At 42.3% G+C, this 16,036-nt stretch overlaps 2 protein-coding genes across 2 annotated transcripts in view; one reads left to right on the top strand and one right to left on the bottom strand.

The window, feature by feature from the left end:
* Positions 1 to 5,965: 5,965 nt before the first annotated feature.
* On the top strand, positions 5,966 to 6,934 carry LOC311134704 (gamma-crystallin M2-like; the record flags this gene model as incomplete). Its single annotated transcript, XM_084168472.1, has 3 exons — positions 5,966 to 6,073; positions 6,240 to 6,479; positions 6,650 to 6,934. The coding sequence occupies exons 1-3, from the start codon at positions 6,041 to 6,043 to the stop codon at positions 6,932 to 6,934; spliced, it is 558 nt and encodes a 185-aa protein (XP_084024598.1). The 5' UTR covers positions 5,966 to 6,040.
* A 2,759-nt stretch (positions 6,935 to 9,693) lies between these two features.
* Positions 9,694 to 16,036, bottom strand: part of LOC311134578 (cadherin EGF LAG seven-pass G-type receptor 1-like) — an 89,215-nt gene continuing 82,872 nt past the window's right edge. The window contains exons 29-35 of the mRNA XM_084168307.1: positions 15,889 to 16,014; positions 14,514 to 14,641; positions 14,115 to 14,221; positions 13,826 to 13,969; positions 11,883 to 12,098; positions 11,319 to 11,658; positions 9,694 to 11,210 (exon numbers count right to left, since the gene is read on the bottom strand). Coding sequence (XP_084024433.1) covers positions 11,186 to 11,210; positions 11,319 to 11,658; positions 11,883 to 12,098; positions 13,826 to 13,969; positions 14,115 to 14,221; positions 14,514 to 14,641; positions 15,889 to 16,014 — 1,086 coding nt within the window. The 3' untranslated portion in view covers positions 9,694 to 11,185. The remainder of the gene's footprint in view (positions 11,211 to 11,318; positions 11,659 to 11,882; positions 12,099 to 13,825; positions 13,970 to 14,114; positions 14,222 to 14,513; positions 14,642 to 15,888; positions 16,015 to 16,036) is intronic.

The raw sequence follows: 16,036 nt of genomic DNA, 5'->3' as shown, positions 1-16,036 counted from the left end.
TTTTATACTTTGTAATGTTGTACTGACTGCTGCTGCCTTCTTGGCCAGGTCTGGTCTCCCTTGTAAAAGAGACTGTGTCTCAATGGGAATTTCCTTGTTAATTGAAAACAAATCTAACAGACACACACAAGACAGCACACTACCAGATTCAGGGCCGGATCAGTCTCGACGCCAGTCGTCAAGCCCAAGCAAGGATGGTGACCAAAATGAAAATATTTACACAAACAGAAATTGCAAAAGGACAAGAGTATTTACACAAACAAACACTGGCAGGCCACCAGGCCGAAAGACTAACCTGCCCACCTCTCTCTCACTAAGTGCCAAACCAACACACCTGTGCAATGATCAATTATCAAGGGCTGCTTTCAGTACGAAAATAAATGTGTGGAACGTTCAATTAAATGGAAACTGTGCTGTACTGAACGACTAGATGAAAAACAGGGAGCATTGTCTTCTTCTTCAAAATTGGGTTGCTTATTGTTAGTAAATGGCTTTAAGCTACAGTACCAGTCAAAAGTTTGGACACACGTACTCATTCTAGGGTTTCTTTATTTGTGTTATTTTCTACATTATAAAATAATAGTGAAGACATCAAAACTATGAAATAACACATGGAATCATGTAGCAACACACAAAATGTTAACATATTAAAATATGCATATTTAGCATATGCAGCATATGTGGGAACTTCTTCAAGACTGTTGGAAAAGCGTTCCAGATGAAGCTGGTTGAGAGAATGGCAAAAGTGTGCAAAGCTGTCATCAAGGCAAAGGGTGTGTCACTCTCGTTGATAGATGGATCAGACCAAGGTGCAGCGTGGTATGCGTACATAATCCTTTATTAACTGAATACAGAATCAAAACAACAAAATACAAACGAACATGAAGTTCAACAGGCTACACCAACACAAGCCAAAACAGAAACAAGATCCCACAACTAAGGTAGGCAAAATGGCTGCCTAAGTATGATCCCCAATCAGAGACAACGATCGACAGCTGCCTCTGATTGGGAACCACACCCGGCCAACATAGAAATAGAAAATCTAGAATTCACACCCTGACCAAACCAACTAGAGAAAACAGGGCTCTCAAGGTCAGGGTGTGTCAGGGTGGCTACTTTGGATAATATTTTTTGGTTACTACATGATTCCATACGTGTTATTTCATCGTTTGGTGTCTTCACTATTATTCTACAATGTAGAAAATAGTAAAAATAAAGAAAAACCCTTGAATGTGTAGGTGTGTCCAAACTTTTGACTGGTACTGTATATCACCATCATCTAGTGGCCACAATAAATGAATGACAAACACAATTTGGTTTAGGACTCCGGCACTGCAGGAAGAGGTATATCACCAATATTAGTGTTGCGCTTTTTTCAACCACAAAAGAAGAAGAAAATGTACTACTTTAAAATGGGGAGAGCCTCAATGGCACTTACCATGCGGTCACAGACACCATAATGGCAAAGATACAAAGATGAGTCCTCTATATAACTCTATGGGAGGACCTCCTGACCCACATGTCCTCACACTAAGCTACCCCAATTCATAACAACACACCTGTCTCTCACCCACCCACCTCTCTCTGCTCAGGTCAAATGTGAGGAATACTATTCATCTGAGACCAAGCACTTTGAGTATATCACCGTGACAACCACCTCTGAGATCCCCCTAGAAGACTGGACCATCAGGGACTTTGACGTAAAAAATGTAAGTTGCTGTGATAACAGAGGAGGCTGGTGGGAAGAGCTATAGGAGGACAGGCTCATTGTTATGGCTGGAATGGAATAAATGGAACGGTATCAAACACATCAAACATATGGAAACCACATGTTTGATGTGTTTGATACCGTTCCATTTATTCCATTCCAGCCATAACAATGAGCCCGTCCTCCTATAGCTCCTCTCAGCCTCCACTGTGTGATAATGAGGGAGACAAATATTTTCCTCTTCTGCTGCTTAGTGGGTAAAACCAGAGCAATATACATGGCTCTGGGAAAAACTATCCCTTATAGCTAGCATTTTGAAAATTAATTTTAGCAGATATTTTCAGATCCGACTATGGATCCTGGAAGGGTTCATTCATTACATGTTATGCATACCTTAGTGCTTATCAGTAAGTGTCCCTGTGTTTGTGATTGGCTGACAGGTGAAGACGGCAGAGACACGCTCGGTACGTCACTTCCACTTCACAGCCTGGCCAGACCACGGCGTCCCCGAGACCACCGAACTGCTCATCAACTTCAGACACCTGGTTCGAGAACACATGGACCAGTACTCACGCCACTCCCCCACTGTCGTCCACTGCAGGTACATGCACACGCACACGCACACACACACACACACACACACACACACACACACACACACACACACACACACACACACACACACACACACACACACACACACACACACACACACACACAAACATTGTTTATCTTAGTTAACTTCAAGAAGTGTTATTGGTTTGGAAAGTAAATTAACATTATTTCTCTCTCCCTCTCCCTCTTGCTCTCTCTCTCCTCTCTCTCCATTCAGTGCGGGTGTGGGTCGTACAGGCACCTTCATTGCCATCGACCGGCTGATCTTCCAGATAGAGAGGGAGGGTATGGTGGACGTGTACGGCACCATCCATGAACTGCGCATGCACCGGCCCCTCATGGTGCAGACAGAGGTCAGTCACTGCCTACACTGGTCTACATTTCAGCATGTTTCTGGGTTTATTACAGGCCTGCTGTACAATACATCACTGTGGTTAAAAGTGGAAGTTATGCTACAGGTGCTTATGTGGTCAGTAGGTGAAATGTTATGACATCTGAACAGTCAGTTTGCTTCATCCTATTGGAGTACATTGTGTTATTGTCTTACAGGAGCAGTATGTGTTCCTAAACCAGTGCGCCATGGACATCATCCGATCCAGAACTGGAACCAACGTGGATTTAATCTACCAGAACACAGCTGCACTCACCATCTACGAGAACGTAGAACCGAGGAAAGATACATTTAAGAATGGCTACCACAACGCATAGGCCTCACGTCCACTCTTTCCTCTCTCTATTCCTCCCCACTCTTCCTCCACTCCCCTTCTCCAGTATCAGGCAGACAGGCCTGGAGAGACGAGTTTAGAAAAGGGAAAGTATTTTTAAGTCTCTCACTGTATTTATTGATCTACTTTATCATGTTGCCTTACACTTTTTTTTATTGATCTAGTTTTTGTAGTATTTATTTGGTAAACATGTTGTGGAAGTTGGAAAAATAACAAGGGAGGTAACTGTTTTTTCAGAGGAACAATGCACAATTTTCATCCAAAGACCAACAATGGAATGTACATAAAATTATATTGTAGAGATGTAATTCTTATATTTCCATATTTTTATATTGCTGATACTTTGAATATCTGCTTGCTCTCTTATTATGATTGTGGTAGGATTGCCAACATTTTAAGAATACTTGCTCAGGTAATATATGTGAAATTATGTGTGGTTATACTATGTGAGAAGTGCCATGCCTTTGTAAATGAATACAAAGATATATACAACCAGTCAAAGGTTTGGACACACTTACTCATTCAAGGGTTTTTCTTTATTTTTACTATTTTCTACATTGTAGAATAATATTGAAGACATCAAAACTATGAAATAACACATATGGAATCATGTAGTAACAAAAAAGTGTTGACTGACCATGTATTAAAGTAATGATGGACTGTCGTTTCTCTTTGCTTATTTTAGCTGTTCTTGCCACAATATGGACTTGGTCTTTTACCAAATAGGGCTATCTTCTGTATACCCCTCCTACCTTGTCACAACACAACTGATTGGCCCAAACGCATTAAGAAGGAAATTCCACAAATTAACTTTTAAGGCGGCACACCTGTTAAATGAAATGCATTCCAGGTGACTACCTCATTAAGCTTGTTGAGAGAATGCCAAGAGTGTGCAAAGCTGTCATCAAGGCAAAGGGTGGCTATTTGAAGAATCTCAAATATAAAATATATTTTGATTTATTTAACACTTTGTTGGTTACTACATGATTCCATATGTGTTTTTTCATAGTTTTGATGTCTTCACTATTATTCTACAATGTAATAAATACTAACAATAAAGAAAAACTCTTGAATGAGTAGGTGTGTCCAAACTTTTGACTGGTAGTGTATATATATATATATATATATATATATATATATATATATATATATATATAAATATACATTTAAATGCAGATCTCATGTATTGTTAAATGGGCCCAATGTTGTGTTGCCATGTATCTCCATCTTTAGGTAGGGATTAGCACCCAACATAACAATTATCCACACAACAAAATCTTAAACAAACAAATAACCTCTCCTCCCTTCTTTGCCTTGATGTGCCCTCCCAAGAGTTTCCACTAGGTGGTGCAAATACATTCTTCTTTATGTGCAGTGACAGGACAATTACAGTACACCGTTTTATAGGAGGAAAGATAACTACTACTGGCAATAGGCCTATACAAATATTAGTTAATATTAGATATCTAAAGTCAAATGTTAAACTTTCACTCCAGAGAATTTGGATATCTAAACAAGTTTAAAACGAGGAGTTTCATGAGAACCTTTGGGGTTTTATGCACTGTTCTGCGTAATGCACCGGATGCATTTACGTTTTTACACTGTAACTTTTTAAATTATCCTATTGATGTTTAATTAAGGTTGGTGTACATATTCTTGAGGTGATCATGAGAAATGATTGAGAAACTGCTGTGTGAGCCTGTGGCCCTCCTGACTGTTGAAAGCTATGTTGTGCAATACGAAATCACCATTCAATACGAAATCACCATTCACCACACTTCCGTCTGTAAACTCAGCTCATCTCTCACCCTAAAATACTCAGAGGTTACGCATTATGAAACGTTTCCGTACTGTTTGTTGTTGACCTACTGTATGTTCTATAGAAAGTGGTTAATGTAATGCTGTCATAATGTCTATCTGTGATGTTTCTATCATAGGAGCTGGAAAAGGTTTGCAGTCATTGGGATGGCAGTTTTATATGAGGCGATTTGCCCTTTTTGGAAATATGTGGTTATATATACTGTATTCATGGGCCCCGTCCAGAAACAACCTCTACTCACCAGATCAGAAAGAGTTGTATTGGTAAAAGCAATATGGTAGTTGCTCTACCTAATTATCTGATAGTGATATGCTAGTTGGAATTTTTGCCAAATCTACACAAATATCTATAAAGACCAAGGGAATAAGGGATGTTTCTGGATATAGGTCATAGATTTACAGACCAGCTGTGGTTTAATTTAAAGCCACTATCCTGATATTGTTGTACTGTCTTTGTATCATAATGTACATTGCTTACATCGAAAATAGTTTTCCTCAGAGTTTCAGGAAGTTTTATGGAGTGGTGTAGGAATTTTGTTACAATGCTGTGTGATACACTATGTGATGCTTTCTGGTACAATGCAAAGGAGGGAAAGGTAAAGATTGACTATTTGTATCCTTCCATCTGTCGATACTGGGATTAAAGATGTTGCACTCTTTTCTCTCTAGAAGTGTCTGTGAGCTTCTCTGTTTCACTATTTGCCCACCATGTCCATAGTGTTGATTGAGACAAAAGCCCAAGCCTTTGTGCAATTAGGCTACACTAACTGGGATAAAATACTTCAACAAAAGATTCATTGAAACACGCAACAAATTGTACCATTTGGTAACCAGGTAGTTAGTTGTTGTTGAATTCTTTGAAGTACCAGAAAGTATCATTTGTAAATTCCTCATGAACATCAGCTAAAACAGGACAAGGGTAGGACTGTTTATTGTTAACCCTTTCACAAAGGCTCATTGTTACTTTGTTCTGAGAGAAACAGCATTTTTAAGGTATTTTGATGGAGCAATGTCCCTGGACATGTGGGCAAACCTCAGTGCTCTATGGGCCTCTAGGCCATGTTGCTGAGTCAGGGGTTAGTACAATGTAGCGACAGGTATAAAAAGGAAGGTTTTAAACAGGTAGGATATCAGTTCCACAGCAAGAGCAGAAGCAGCAGCACAGAGAGACAAAATGACCTCCACCGGCATGAACATGAACAGCAAAGTATATTTTAGTGCAAATATAAACATACATTTTCCTAGTGTCAGAGCACAAGACAACCTTAATTGCAGAAACCTGATTACTAGTCGGATTGGGTAGGGCCCAAAATGTAGCAATGTGTTTTTGTAAGTTTGAATGGTTAATAAAAATGATTCCTGCTTATTTTCAGATCACCTTCTACGAGGACAGGAACTTCCAGGGTCGTTCCTATGAGTGTATGAGCAACTGCCCTGACATGTCCTCCTACCTGAGCCGCTGCCAGTCCTGCAGGGTTGAGAGCGGCTGCTTCATGGTCTATGACCGCCCCAACTACATGGGAAGCCAGTGGTTCATGAGAAGGGGAGAGTACTCTGACTACCAGCGCATGATGGGAATGAACGACATCAGGTCCTGTCGCATGATCCCCATGGTAAACCCAATAACATTTAGTTTGTAGCCTTTTACAGCGTTGATTTTTGAGATACACCTGTGTCCATTCCTCAATATGTCTACAATCTATGATACTACATTACACATTTTTTAGGAAGTTCCTGAGCTGTGCAGATGTCTCACTAAAACATGTTGTTCATCATATTCCAGCACAGAGGACCTTACAGGATGAGGATCTACGAGAGGGAGAACTTCGGAGGTCAGATGCACGAGATGATGGACGACTGTGACGACGTCATGGGTCGTTACCGCATGAGCAACTGCATGTCCTGCAACGTTATGGACGGCCACTGGCTCATGTATGAGCAACCCCAGTACAGAGGCAGGATGATGTACATGAGGCCTGGAGAGTACAGAAACTTCAATCAGATGAGCATGGGCTCTATGGGCATGAGATTCATGAGCATGAGGCGTATCAACGAGTCCTGTTACTAGATATTGCTTTACTGATGTAAACAAGAGAAGCCATTGAATAAAATGTATTTAAAAAAAGAAGCATTTCTTGCACGTTTCTTGTTTATTCTTTACCCAAACACCTTGACAGGCCATACTGAAAACATGCAAATATGTAATTTACCTACCAATTCTTAATGGCCCAAGAAATATATAAAACACTAAAACATATTATACTAAAATCCAAATGTGGTTTATTTTACTGTTCCTAAAGTCTGATTTCCAGTGACTTTTCACAAAAAATAAATATATGCATGTTACAATAATGATTCCAGTGTCTGTGCCAATAACTTAAGGTTACTTTCGTAACCCAGGTTCTCTGATAATATGAGTGAGATGTATCACATATGGGGATTCGCTGAAGGTGGATCACTATGAAGATAAAGGCGAAAGAAACGCACACCTATTTAGGCGAGGTGCTGGTGAAGACAACTTGTCTGTCGAAACGTTGGTTATTAAGATATTAAATTATTGCATCTGAGCTCCTAGTGTGCGGCTTTCCTTTTATTTTTGAAGGATCACTATGAAGAACTAATCACACAAGAGACAGAGGTCGAGTGGCAAATGAGATGAGCCCTCCCTCCTTATAAGGTGCCACTCGCCCGCCCTCTGGTCATTCTCAAGCATGCCTCTATTATAATATAATAATATGCCATTTAGCAGACGCTTTTATCCAAAGCGACTTACAGTCATGCGTGCATACATTTTTGTGTATGGGTGGTCCCGGGGATCGAACCCACTACCTTGGCGTTACAAGCGCCGTGCTCTACCAGCTGAGCTACAGAGGACCACGTCAACTATTCCTTGCGCTCTTGTAAGCAGGGAAATGCGGTGATATATCTCACTCATATTATCAGAGAACCGGGGTTACAAATACCCGTTTTGATGTATTACATATGGGGATATGGCCAGGGTAATCCCATCTGCATTACCCCTCAGAGGCTCTGACACTGTGGATAGTATGCGCCAACGAAGGTGCATTGATGTCCAGTCAGTAAAACCTCATAATCGTATGAGGGGCGGCCCGACATGTCGCACTGTAAATCTCTTGCAAAGAGTGCCTGTGAAGAGGGCCCTCCGGGGGCTATAAACCCTTGCTATTATAGGTCAATATAAAAGCCTCCACTATCCAAAGGGAGGCAGGAAAAACGGAGGCAGAAATGGAGGCAGTAAAAAACCACTATTGACAGGAGCTGAGGTCATACGTTCAGCAGCATTAACCTCACGGTACGCCTGAGAACGGTTAAATAGGAAGAGAATTATATTCGTGCTGAGGAGAGCTTCAGGAGCCGTACTGATTGTTCAGCAATGAAGAGAGGTAAAAATGACCAGTGTTCTTCTTCGATGGGGTTTAACGGCGGTTAGCATCCAATGTTAATGATGCATTACCGCCACCAGCTGGACAGGGTTTTGAATAAGAAACAAAAAAAACATTGTGGGAAAGAGGGAAAACGAGATCATACAAAATACAAAATTAAACACATCAACTAACAAAACCCATCCCACTTCTTCAATCACAGTCCACTCCAAAATACATCCCTACGCAGGCTCAGGGGCCTGTGATGGCGGAACATTCACCGACAGGATTTCTTGCACGGCCTCGGCTGTAAAATCACGAAGACCCAAAAAACGTTCAGCTGCATTCACAATGATTCCAATTTTCTTAGACTTCTTCTCTGCGTGTGCTGTACAGTTTATGACCATTGCAATAAATAATACAAAGTCCACCTTTTTAGCATGGAACATTTCACTATCCCTCGGTTGATGGGAAACCTTCACTGGTCGTGGTGGCTCTGCTACCATCGTTTCATCCCCGCCACTGATTCCTTCCAATCTTCTCACCGCCTCCAGATAGGAGACATGGTGGACACTCCTTACCCTTGCCACCTGATTCTCCTTCACCCTAACAGGGCAGTCCAATAATTCAGGTGCATGTTCACCTCCAGTTGCAGCATTTCACTTCTTCTGTACACACTTGATACATTACCAAATATTTTACATGTATGACACTGAAGGGGCTTGTGCACAAAAGCTCTTACAGGGTATCTCATGAATCCTAACTTTATATCATCAAAGAACAGTAGCATGGATGAAGTTAATTTATTTTCTCCATCCACCATACAGGTCAGTCAACGTGCACCAACCACTCCATCGATGTCATCAGTAATATCTACTGCCTTTATTTATTGCGCCAGAAATAACTCCCTTGATAGGCGCCCTGCTATGAAAACCCATACAGGAAACATTCCACTCCGATATCTTTTTTAGTCTTAAAACACGCTTCTTCTGCTCCGCGGACACACAAAACATATAAATAAGACCACTTCTTGTGACTCTCACCAACTCAACACTTTCCTCCAACACACTCCAGATTTTACTCGAGACGTTAAACGGATTTCCCAAGTAACATTGATCCAAAACCCTAAAAACAAGTCTAGTGGTTTGCTATTTTCCACCACAGCTTTACTTCTGTTTCCCCTCTTCTTTGCCACGGTAACCCACTCATTCTCACTTTCTGTACTATTAGCTTCGGCCGACTCACTAGCAGTTTCAAACAAAACCTCCGTTTCCACCATCTTCTCTGCATTTCCCCTCCCCTCTCTTTCTTCTTCTTCCTCTACACCGGCTTCTTGTCAGCACTTAAGATATCAGAATGACCAGAGGCCGGTGAGTGGCGCCTTATAAGGAGGGAGGGCTCACCTCATTCGCCACTCGACCTGTCTGTCTCCGACAGGCATTGTGTGATTGGTTCTTCGTAGTGATCCACCTCCAGTGAATCCCCATATGTGATACATCTAAACAAGTTTTTGAAAGTGAACAGATTTATAGAGACATGACTCATCTGTAAACATGAAATAACGGAAGGAGAACTGAGAGATGAACGTATCATTAAAGTAGATCATGTACACTGGTTTTTACAGCTCAAGAGTGGAATGGAAAGGGAAGGTCAGTATACTAAAACTAGCAATAGTTACTGGTTACCTTGGATTTAGACACTATGCTATGTGGTGGCAGGGAGAAAGGCACCCAGTTGATACTTAAAATGAATACTGTTTTCTTGGAAATAATACTGTAACTTACTATTCTAATGAGTTTAAAATCAGAATGCAGACATGTTACTGGCTGAACACTTAGAAAGCTCTATCTTGAGGATCTCCAGAGATATGTAGATGGAAAGGTAAAATGATCAAATATAAAAAACCCAGAAGCATAAATGCGAAAAGGTTTACAATGACACAACATGGTAGGTTAACAATCAAAAGGCACACACCGTCGTGCTTCTACTAATCATTCTAGAGTAGCAATTTATTTCTACATATTACTCTGATATTGACTGGAACTTGTAATGCAAGTATTAAGGTTTCAGTGCATTTTCCTCATTCAAAGTCATTCAATGATCAGGACATGATTTAGATCCCATTGGAATGGACAAGACCTTCACTTTAATACAGAGATGAATGCACCTCCCTATGTTACGATTACGATTTTAAGATGGCTTTTGTTCAACTACACTTACTATGTGAGTGTTTTAATACTTAAAAATCACATTATTTTCAGCAGAGGATTTTCAGACTGGGAGTACTTTACATGCTATGGATTGTTTTCTTAAAAGGTGCCAAATTCGTAAACATCTGTAAAAAACCTTGTTGACTGTCATATCTACACATGATGTCCCAAAAATATCATATTACAATAATAATACTTACAATGTACAAATTAGTTATTCCTGTCCTATAAACAAGTCAAAAAAGTACAAAATATCTACAAGATAATTACACGGACCAAAGGCATTGATTTGTTTTGATGTTTCTGTCTCTGTGGGCAAACACAGCTGGGCACTTAGTGAGGTCTTACTGATTCATGAGGTCAACGTCACATCATGGCACATCTGGTGATAGAAAAGTCTTCAATCCCAACCTGCTGTCTGATGCCACCTGCACTGAATAACTACAGACAGCGCCACTTGGTGGCTATGCCGTGAAGTGCATTGTTTTGTTTTTCCAACTCACTGCTGCGTGCTGGGACATGTAGTTCTCAGGCCCTCTCCTGTGGGATTTAGTCTGACACTTCCCTTTTTGTCTTGGGCAGGCAACTGTCTGTGGTAACACTGATTTCCATATGAGCTTAGGGGTCCTGTGGCCTATTGGATGGTCATAGTGACCCTTGAATCCCACATATGGTATGAGCGCAGTAGCTCTCTTCCTTGGTTGTCTACCTGGAATTCCATCCAGGTCAGATTGAGGTTTCGTTGCTACCACTGTTGAGAGAGACAGAGAGAGTTGCTAAAGTCAGAAAGTGATTGACATATTATCCAACATATCTGTTAGACATGCAACATAGCTGCCAGTATCTCGTGACCACTCACTCTGAGTCCGAGTCTTGGGCGTGTTGAACCCCGTTGACACCATTGACCAATGGCGACATCGTCGTCCTCGACGTTGTCATGACAACCCCATTGCGCAGGTCCCGTGGAGACAACGGAGGACGTGGAGGCACGGGTGGGCGAGGTGGGGTTTTGATAAGGACCCCGTTTCCCACGGTTACAGTGCAGAGACGGGGGGCGACGGGAGATGGGGGGACAGGGACTGGGGTAGTTCTGGGGGAGATGGTGGGGGGGTTGTAGTCGCTCAATTTTTCCCGCAGGCGATTCTTCATATTCTTGTCAGTCAGCGGAGGACGGTAGGTGATCTTGTTTTTCAGAATGCCTGACAGAGGATGCAAACACACAGAGGGTGAATGTGCAAACCACAGTCAGTCATGCAAGCAAACACAAACAGAGACACACGCAACTTATTTGGATAGCAAAACATGACGCAGAATGTTGACATGTTGATTCAATCACACATTTCATTTGATTTGGGACATTCCTGACCAAGGTTAATTATAAAGGGCCTGAATGGTCAGATTGGAGTCTGTCTCTCTTTCTCACCCCTTCTCTTCTCTGTCTGGTTGCTGTCAGGTGAGCTGGGAGGGGCACTACCGTTCTGGTAGGGGGACTGCCCATTGACTTTTTTGTCCTGGTGGAGCTTCACGTTGACCTTGGTCTCCATACGTAGCGTCTCCAACCCGCAGGGCTCCTCACTCTCACTGACTGTCGGCGGCTCAACTGGCCAGTAAGGCTTCATGTGATTGGCCACCGTATCCACTACAAAAGTAGAAAAATAAACAGTTTATATGAGATTCGCCCAAAAATGAATGATAGATTTTATGTCATATACAGTGGGGAAAAAAAGTATTTAGTCAGCCACCAATTGTGCAAGTTCTCCCACTTAAAAATATGAGAGAGGCCTGTAATTTTCATCATAGGTACACGTCAACTATGACAGAGAAAATGAGAATTTTTTTTCCAGAAAATCACATTGTAGGATTTTTTATGAATTTATTTGCAAATTATGGTGGAAAATAAGTATTTGGTCAATAACAAAAGTTTCTCAATACTTTGTTATATACCCTTTGTTGGCAATGACACAGGTCAAACGTTTTCTGTAAGTCTTCACAAGGTTTTCACACACTGTTGCTGGTATTTTGGCCCATTCCTCCATGCAGATCTCCTCTAGAGCAGTGATGTTTTGGGGCTGTCACTGGGCAATACGGACTTTCAACTCCCGCCAAAGATTTTCTATGGGGTTGAGATCTGGAGACTGGCTAGGCCACTCCAGGACCTTGAAATGCTTCTTACGAAGCCACTCCTTCGTTGCCCGGGAGGTGTGTTTGGGATCATTGTCATGCTGAAAGACCCAGCCACGTTTCATCTTCAATGCCCTTGCTGATGGAAGGAGGTTTTCACTCAAAATCTCATGATACATGGCCCCATTCATTCTTTCCTTTACACGGATCAGTCGTCCTGGTCCCTTTGCAGAAAAACAGCCCCAAAGCATGATGTTTCCACCCCCATGCTTCACAGTAGGTATGGTGTTCTTTGGATGCAACTGAGCATTCTTTGTCCTCCAAACACGACAAGTTGAGTTTTTACCAAAAAGTTATATTTTGGTTTCATCTGACATTCTCCCAACCTCTTCTGGATCATCCAAATGCACTCTAGCAAACTTCAGACGGGCCTGGACATGTACTGGCTTAAGCAGGGGGACACGTCTGGTACTGCAGGATTTGAGTCCCTGGCAGCGTAGTGTGTTACTGATGGTAGGCTTTGTTACTTTGGTCCCAGCTCTCTGCAGGTCATTCACTAGGTCCCCCCGTGTGGTTCTGGGATTTTTGCTCACCGTTCTTGTGATCATTTTGACCCCACAGGGTGAGATCTTGCGTGGAGCCCCAGATCGAGGGAGATTATCAGTGGTCTTGTATGTCTTCCATTTCCTAATAATTGCTCCCACAGTTGATTTCTTCAAACCAAGCTGCTTACCTATTGCAGATTCAGTCTTCCCAGCCTGGTGCAGGTCTACAATTTTGTTTCTGGTGTCCTTTGACAGCTCTTTGGTCTTGGCCATAGTGGAGTTTGGAGTGTGACTGTTTGAGGTTGTGGACAGGTGTCTTTTATACTGATAACAAGTTCAAACAGGTGCCATTAATACAGGTAACAAGTGGAGGACAGAGGAGCCTCTTAAAGAAGAAGTTACAGGTCTGTGAAAGCCAGAAATCTTGCTTGTTTGTAGGTGACCAAATACTTATTTTCCACCATAATTTGCAAATAAATTCATTAAAAATCCTACAATGTGATTTTCTGGATTTTTTTTTCTCATTTTGTCTGTCATAGTTGACGTGTACCTATGATGAAAATTACAGGCCTCTCTCATCTTTTAAAGTGGGAGAACTTGCACAATTGGTGGCTGACTAAATACTTTTTTGCCCCACTGTAGTTCTATTGAAATCCATATGCGTATGTGTGTGTGTGTGTTTGAACGTGAGTCCCATTACCTTTGGGTGTGCTGTGCTGGGGCTGTCTCTTGTTGTTCCACCTATGCTTGCGGCTCCCTCTGTCATCATCACTGTCTGAGGAGTGGGACGAGGCGTAGGAGCTACTGTGCTCATCCACCGAGAGCTCGCTGTCCGAATCCGAATCTGTCACCATGGAAACACAGGGGCTATTACTTACTATTGGACATCTGAAGTCTAGGCCCAAGCAGCCAATGGCACGTCAAGTATAGAGATTAGACTAAAACAAATTACATGCAGTTTGCATGCGGTTTGTGCATAAGACTCATACTATCTTTCTTGGAACGCTTGCGGATGAAGATGGAGGAGTCTCCCTCTCCACGGTAACTATTTTTGGCTGAGCGGGAGGATGTAGTGTGCTTTTGCCCTGAGTCATTCCTGTACGAAGAAAGAAACATGATGAGTATATAAATAATCATTTGAATATGAATGACAATTCTGTTCCAGTAGATCTAAGGTTGCAACATTCCAGTAAACTTCCCAAAATTCCCAGGTTTTCCCAAAATACCGGTTGGAATATTCCTGGAATCAGGGGGGAATAAGCAGGAAATCAAGAATCCTTCAACAGGGCTTTCTTAGAAAGCTGGGAATTTTGGGAAGGTTACTGGAGCTTTGCAACCCTAATTAAAACCCAGTTTCAGTACAACCCAACTGCCACCCAGTGAGTTACCTGGCCTGGCTGCTGCTGAGGCTGTGGGCTGATCTGACCGTGCTGTCCAGGGAGGCAGTGGACTCTCCAATGGCCGTGCGGTACAGACCGTCCTCCTCCGTGAACGAGTACTTACCGTTTAAAGAACGCTGGGGGCAACAAAGAGGTAGAATGTGGATTGCATCGTCACCATCAGCAGCATCAGATAAGGTTTATGTGATCCCCTTTTGGATTAATATCTAATATCTATCCCCATAAGGTCAAAGGGCCCGGGGCTGGGTTTCGACTAAGCTAACATATGGAATTGTTTTAAGAAGGTCATACCAAAGATCATTTAGCTATTTGATTTAGAATTTTAGGACCCCTGTAGGTATGAACTGTTGCCCTTAGAACAGCCTGAATTAATTGGGGGAAGGACTATACAAGGTGTCGAAAGCGTTCCACAGGGATGCTGGCCCATGTTGACTCCAATGCTTCCCACAGTTCTGTGAAGTTGGCTGGATGTGGTGGACCATTCTTGATACACACGGGAAACTGTTGTTGAGTGTGAAAAAGACAGCAGTGTTGCAGTTCTTGAAACAAACCGGTGCGCCTGGCACCTACTACCATACCCCGTTCAAAGGCACGTAAATCTTTTGTCTAGCCCATTCACCCTCTGAATGGCACACATATACAATCCATGTCTCAATTGTCTCAAGGCTTAAAAATCCTTCTTTACGTGTCTCCTACCCTTCATCTCCACTGATTGAATTGAAAGTGACATCAATAAGGGACCATAGCTTCGAACTGGATTCACCTGGTCAGTCTATGTCATGGAAAGAGCAGGTGTTCTTAATGTTTTGTACACTCAGTACTGTCATTCATTTTTCAAACTGATACCGGGCTACCTTCAGACGAGTCTTGTGAGGCTTGTGGGCTTCCTAGAGCAAAACAACTGACATGTCCGTGTTCGTGGGAGTCTCACCTTTCGATGGTGGGGTATTATATTAGTGTGTAGACCAAACTATTCGGATGCTACAGACAGAAGTTGGCAGATCGGCAGTACGGAGAACACAATCGTGTTCGTGAGAGTCTCATCTTTCCATAGAGGGGTCGTATTAGTTTGTAGGCCAAACCATTTGGATGCTACATACGTTTTCGTGAGAAGACTGATTTTCTGGATGTCTCCTGGTCTGACAAACACCGCTGTAGCTCTGCCACCTTCCACCGCGGATGTGGGAGGCCGACATCGGTGGATGCGGTGGATTGAGACACAGCCCGTGCAAAAAACAGACAGATTTTGATGGGACATTTGTATTATGCTAATTAGAGTATTGCGGTGGTGTGGACATCGACTCTAGGGGATTTTAATGTACACAGGTTTAGTACACTTAGATATTGACTTATGTGTACATACTGTGAGTAAAGTGGTGCGGGTGGCAGTAGAATCTTCCACTATGGACTTCTTCCCTGTGAGGACGTTCTTCAGGTTGATCCTCACTTCCTTATTGAAAATACAGTGGAAGAAGAAGATGCACACACCCTGAGAGAGAGAGAGGGAGAGA

Source organism: Coregonus lavaretus (genome assembly GCF_964263955.1).
Source record: "Coregonus lavaretus genome assembly, chromosome: 9".
NCBI lineage: Eukaryota > Metazoa > Chordata > Actinopteri > Salmoniformes > Salmonidae > Coregonus > Coregonus lavaretus.
The sequence above is the reverse complement of the archived record's forward strand: the minus strand, read 5'-3'. Positions and strand labels throughout refer to the sequence as shown.